This window comes from Martes martes (genome assembly GCF_963455335.1).
Source record: "Martes martes genome assembly, chromosome: 1".
Classification (NCBI taxonomy): Eukaryota; Metazoa; Chordata; class Mammalia; order Carnivora; family Mustelidae; genus Martes; species Martes martes.
Window position 1 is genome coordinate 171,784,277 of NC_137888.1, and position 6,648 is coordinate 171,790,924.

Sequence of the window (6,648 nt, forward strand, 5' to 3'; positions counted from 1 at the left end):
TGTTATATGTATTATATACTGTATTCTTATAATAAAGTAAGCTAGAGAAAAGAAGATGTTAAAATTATAAGGAGAAGAGGAAATACATTTATAGTGCTTTACTGTATCTTTTTTAAAAAATGCACGTAAATGACTTAGTGTACTTCGGACCCATGTTGTTCAAGGGTCACCTGTAAATCCACAACAAGATACTGGCAGTGTTATCTTTCCAACAGAAGCTGTTTAAGACTTGTGGGGAAGCTGGCTAATGCTTTTGTTTTGGTGAGGAAGCAGATTAACCCCAAAATGTCAGTAAGACAGTCAACATTAGTTTCTATAATTAAGAGTGTTATGTTCATTATATATTTTTGAAGATTCCTTTTATTTATTTGAGAGAGAGACGGCACACAAGCAAGGAGAAGGGCAGAGGGAGAGGGAAAATCAGACTCCCCACTGAGGAGGGAGCCCGACGTGGGGCTTGATCCCAGGACCTTGAGATCATGACCTGAACTAAAAGACAGAGGCTTAACCGACTGGGCTACCCAGTTGCCCCTGTTGTGTTCCTTATAAAGTAACAATTACAATAACTTCCACATGGCCAATGCTTTACTTTTTTTAGGTAAAGATAAGATGAAACATTTTGACATTATTTCATTAATAGCCCCATTTCATCAACAGGGGAATAGATTCAGAAAGGCTTTGCCTAAGGTTAAATAGCTGAAGAGTCTTGGATTTTGCTCTTTCTGGTGAGTAAATTAGCACAACGGTTGTCACGATTTCCATTTGTATCAAGCCCAAATTCTTTCTGTTGAGAAGATTGCCTGTAATGTAACACCATCCTATTTTATCTACCCATGTTTCCTGCTTTTTATCATTTACTGTCTTTGTACAGTGATTACTTTTGCCTGGAATTACTGTTCTGTAAATCTTTGGGCAACTCACCTGGCACCACCTCAAGAGAGGCCTTTCTAGGCTGCCTTGTCTAAAGTAGCCACATACTCACTCCCACTCCTCTCTCCCTATTTTACTTTCTTCCAAGCTGACCACTCCCAGAAACAATCTTGAATTTATCGGTTTATTTGTTCTCTGACTAATCCCTGTTGAATGTAAGCTTTCTGATGACAAGTGGATTTTCTGTCTTGTTCTACCTTTTATCCTTCATGCCCAGAATTAGCATCTAGCATGTTGTAACATCTTGAATATTTACTGAATAAATAAACTGTGCTCTGACATGATCAGGCTATGGCCTTCCTATCCCCTTAATTTGCCTGAGTTTTTCCATTTTCATGCCTCTGATGTCATTGTTTTCTCTACTTAATATACCTTCTTTCCTCCTTTCTAAATTCTATAAATGAGTTCTACCCAAACTGTAGCTCTTGGGTCCCATAGCATCAGCAGCACCTAGAAGCTTGTTAGAAATGTGAATTCTTGGACTGCACACCGGATTGACTGAGTCAGAATCCTTGGGTGTGTAGCCTAGGAGTAGGTTCTTAAGCTGTTCAGGCTATTCAGGTACGAAGACCACTGCCATAATCCTGTAAATCCAGCTATGGCCAAGGTTTGCCTTCTATAAGTCTTTCCAAAGTCTTTCCTAAAGACTTTGACCTTCTACAAGGGACCATTCCTTTACCTGAGTTAATAAAAACCTCAGAATCTTTTAACCCTAGCATGTTTTATAGCTGTCTGATGTGTTGTCATTGTTCCATCAGCCAGCCTGTGATGTCCAGCAGGACAGGACCATGCCCACGGTCAGGCTTCCTCTATGGGTGTGCACAGCAGGCAATCAGGAGATGCTTGTTTGTTTTTTGTCATGTGTGGTACAGTTATGGAGCAAGAATGTCCATGTCTGGATGCTTGCCTGCCTGGGAACTCAATTTTTGCTCCAGTGTAGAATTTACTATGCACACTTGGTAGCATGGGGCCCTGGATTATCCACTGGCATTCTAGGCTGGAAATACCACTATTGCTTCACAGCACCTGGGTGAGTGGGGTCCATGTGGGATGAGGCGGCGGCTGCTGCTGCTGCTGCTGCTGCTTCTTTTCTTTTCTTTTTTTTTTTTTTTTCAAGATTTATTTATTTGAGAGAGAATGTGTGAGTACATGAGTTGGGGGAGGGGCAGAGGGCGAGAATCTCAAGCAGACTCCCTGCTGAGCATGGAGGCTGATGTAAGGGTAGATCCCCCAACCCACGAGATCTTGATCTGCCCTGAAGCCAAGAGCCGGATGCTTAACCGACTGCGCCACCCAGGCGCCTCTGGGATGAGGCTGCTGCGTCCTCCTGTGGGATGACCTCTAGTCATTTTAGGGCTTCCATTGCACGGCAGGCACCAGTCGCGTAGCAGATGCTATCAGTTTTTTCATTATTTCAGGCCTGCTTTTTATTCATCTTCCTCTACCTGAATAGTGATAATATGTTATATTCCTCACTGGCCACAGGGAAAATGAGAAAATTGGTTGCTATTGTTTCACTATCTGTAGAAGACAAACCACTATGTCTTTCTTTTTATGGTGGATGTACTCCAGACAATTTCTGGGGCAGTTTTAGAGATAATTTCTATGAAGATTAGAAACACTCAACTTCTGTGAGAAAAAGAATAAGAATTAAGGAAAAAATAAAAACAGCCTCTTTCAGACAGACCTATTTTCCCCTCCACAAAGGATCTCTCCTTCATGAGTCCCAAAGTTACTCTACGTGATTCTTTGTGCAGTTTCTTTAACCGCCTTAACAGGAACGTTAGTTTCACTGGGTCATCTCAACACTAATGCTCATGCTACACTGGGTAACTACTTTATTTTCATTCTCTGTTATTTTGTGTCAAAGTACCATCCTAGGATAGAAGAGTTCCATGTGTGGTTGTTTTGGGAATGTGGCAAGTTTGATGTAAATTCAGTAATCTGTGGTTGTTCACTGAATATCTACTCGGAGGCCAGTGGTAAGTCTTGCTTTCTTACCCGGGCAAGTAGGCATGTCCCTGCAGGACAGATGTATTGGGGTTGGGAAAGAAGCATGAGATGTGCTGTCTTTCCATCTAGGAGTATAGAATTTTGCTACAGAGGCAAACGCTCTGCCAGACAGAGCTGGGCTCAAATTCCACTTCCCTCAACAACTGTGTCATCTTGGATAACCCATTTAATTTCTCTGGGCTGTTCTGATTCAATGAAATAACACCTGCAGTGCCTCGCATCCCTGGCATGTGCTAGGTGCTCAATGTCTGTGTGTTTGTGCTCAGGTATGTATATGTACTCTGCTCCTAGAAAATAAAACATCTCCCATACAGTAATGTATAGCTTTATAGCTAATCCAAGAGCAATGTATTTCTTTTTTTTTTTTTAAGATTTTATTTATTTGAGGGAGAGTCTATAAAGAAGGGGAGGGGCAGCTGGAAAGGGAGAAGTAGATTCTGTGCTGAGCCAGGAGACTGATGTGGGGCTTGATCCCAGGACCCTGAGATCATGACCTGAGTGAGAGTCAGATGCTTAACCAACTGAGCCACCCAGGCGCCCTCCCCTCAAACTAACATATTTCAAAATACGTTTTTCACAGCCTTTTCTACTCTTTATGTTCCTAGGCTTGCTGTTTAATTTTTGCTCCTCTGTTGAATATTAAATAATATCTTAATGTTGTTCATAATTAATATTTTCTCGATTGCTATTTAGCTTTATTATTTGGTTTAATGTCATGTACTCCAAATGTAAAAATAACTTTTCAAATTAGGAAAGTAATATATACTTATCATAGGAAATTTGAAACTCCATTGCTCAGATGTAACTATTGTTTACATTGTGCATTTTGAATCTGTACTCTTTTTTTCTTTGACAGATGTAATTATATAGCTTGCGATCACACCACACACACAGTTTTGTATTCTGACTTTTCATTTAACAGTGAATCATGAGAATTTCCTATGTCATTAAGTATTACATAAAAACATGGCTTTTAAGGGTTGCTTAGTAATCTCACATGTGGATGAGCATAACTTCTGTAGTCATTGCTTGTTACATGAGTTTTCTTTACTGTTGTAAATAATGCTGGCACTAACATCTTTACACCATAGTTTCTAAGGTAAACATTGGATTTTATGTGGTAAACTCTCAATGTCCGGCCCTTTCCAAAACATACGTGCTGACTGGGTGTTTTGGGGGTGGGGGGTGCTGTCTCCCGGTGATCATGCCTTCCTTGGAGCTTCTGCTTGGGTATAGCATGAATCTGACAGTTGAGACCCTTTCACCGAGTCTGAGAACACTCACCTTTCTCTTTGTCTCTGGCCAGTCCTATTGCTACAGGTACCGCTGTGCTGCTCGGAGCCAGAACACACCGGACAGCTCGGCTTCCAACCTGGGGTTCCGCTGTGCCGCTGACCGTCAGCCCACCATGGGCTAAGAGCCGAGATGACCCTTCCCAAATCCAAGACGTTGTGTCCGACCTGCCCTCGGCTTTCCTCAGAATATTGAACGACCTCGAGTGAAGAATTCCCACTCTGAGGTGGGTTTCATACCCACCCAGTGGCCAAAGGAACCGCTTTGCGAGACCAAATCGCTGACCTGCGTCAGCCCACGTGCTTTATTGTGTGGCGCATTTCTGGAGATCATCGCTGTGCTTACTTTGGAGAGTCTTTGAAAGGGGAAGTGGGTGGAGGAGACCCTGAGTGAAACTTCGGAAGGCATGTGTTCTTCCCTAGCTGTGCCACTGGGGCTAGACCTCAGGGTCCCACGCTTGACCTTCCGGAGCCTCGGTGACCTCCTCTATCCAGTGAGGGGATGCGCGGCATGACCTCTGAGGCCTTCTCCAGCTCACAGAGTCTATGCGTATATCAGAGTCTATTGTGGTTTCATAGTAAGAGTTTATGACAGATGATTTTTTTAGCTATTTTTTTCCATGTGTGAACTTGGGTGATACTAATCATGTAAAATAAGAGGTCCCTTATGTATTATTTTGAGAAAAGGATGGGATGATGGAAAAGGTGGTGGTGATGAGTCTTTATATTCATACTGCACTTTGTGTTTTCAAGGAAATCGGTGTCTTTTACATTGTCAGGATGAATCCCACATGGGCCCCTGGTGGTGTGCTCAAGTTCAGCACTGAACACGCAGGAATGTCTGTGGGGTGACTCTACTGTGCTTTATCTTTTAACATTTAAGTGCCTTTGGTCTGGGGGGGTGGTTAGAAGCTCTTCACCCCCCTCTCCCCAAAGCCTTCAGTGAATGTGAAATGTGTACTACACAAAGAAATCTGTTTAATTCTAGATGGAGAAGAGGAACAAGAACCTTGAATGAACTCTCTTCAGGGTGTCCAGTATTTTATAATAGGGAAGTAGGAAATCTTGTTGATTGTGGAATATCAGATGCTCTGAATCATGCACTATGTCGAATAAACTGGTATCTGCTCAAGCAGGCTTCACTCTCCTTTTGTTCGCCTCCACCGTGTTGTTTTCTTTTAAGGAAATGTCTGTGATGTGTATGTGTTTTATTTGCTATAAAGCTTTCATGTCCATTAGCTACTTGATAACTTTGATGTGTGGGCAGTTTGTGGGAACTTTTATTCCAGAAAGCCAGGCTATTTGGCCAGGAACCTTATTATAACCCTGCTTCTTTGTGCCTCGGTAGATGAGGCAGAGGCAAGGGCGTGACCTTGGTTGGTGGCCCAGTAAAGCCTGACAGCTGCTTCATGTGTAGGAGAGCACCTTGTTGTAGAGCGATGGCTTTTAACCAGACGCCCCTGTCATTAGGAGCCCAGCATGATTCCCTGGCCCTTGAAGACCCCTAAGATGTTTCTAGCACATCGTTTGAAACAAATGGCTCATTTTATGTTGGTTGTTCAAAAATTAAGTCAGATAATATTCATGAGTATTCAGCCAACACTTGATTGCTACTTTTGTGCATGGCCTAACATTAAAATATTTCTCTTGGAAAAAAAAAAAAAACAGTGGTGTTGCTGGGGCGTTCAGCTACATTTGTTAATCTGTCATTTTGTGGATACAAAATGTTTCCCTGCAAACTTTTACCAACTGATAATAAATTCCAGGCAAAACAAACAAAAATTTCATTTGCTTAATTGAAAAAGCTAAATGTAAAAACTAAGGTATTTTATTCTTAAAGTCACCACTACTCAAGTGCAGTTTTTGTTTTTACTTGTTACCTCCCACCTGCTTGTATTTTTTTTTTTTAACATGGTTATATTTTTAGTGTGTATGTTTGGATTCTTCTCTTGTTAATGAATGTGATATAGCATAAATATTTTGGGGTGTGTTTTGGCTTAGTCTTCAGAATTGCATTTTTAGCAGCAGCATAATATTGGAAAGCATTTAAGATGAAATCCTAACAAGCTTTCATTTAAGAACCGCATTTCTAGGTTACCAACCAACAAGTGCAAGGAACTCGAGACAGCCATGACCGCTACATTTGAATACTGTTGCCTCTTGACATGTGAGCAGACCAACAAGATGGCAGTGGAGTAAGTTCAGCTTTAAGGTGGTCCGTGCAGTCCGGAAAGACCTCACCTTCTGCCAGACTCCACGCAAAACATAGGGGACATAAGGGAACAAGAGAGTGAGTGGCAGAGCACTCGAAACTTACAGAATTTTGTAACTAGAGCATTAACAAAAATAATGACTATCCTATGACCTTAAATCTCCAATGGCACTTACAGCCAGCCTCCCAGCCAGTCAGCCC

At 41.9% G+C, this 6,648-nt stretch overlaps 1 protein-coding gene across 3 annotated transcripts in view; it reads left to right on the forward strand.

The window, feature by feature from the left end:
- Positions 1-5,367, forward strand: part of SUMF1 (sulfatase modifying factor 1) — a 103,141-nt gene extending 97,774 nt beyond the window's left edge. For 2 of the 3 annotated variants that reach the window (XM_080828468.1, XM_080828469.1), the window contains one exon: positions 4,250-5,367. In XM_080828468.1, coding sequence (XP_080684594.1) covers positions 4,250-4,360 — 111 coding nt within the window. In that variant the 3' untranslated portion in view covers positions 4,361-5,367. Of the gene's footprint in view, positions 1-657; positions 726-4,249 lie in introns of all 3 variants that reach the window. The other variant, XM_080828470.1, reaches the window with a different exon arrangement.
- The last annotated feature ends 1,281 nt before the right edge of the window (positions 5,368-6,648 follow it).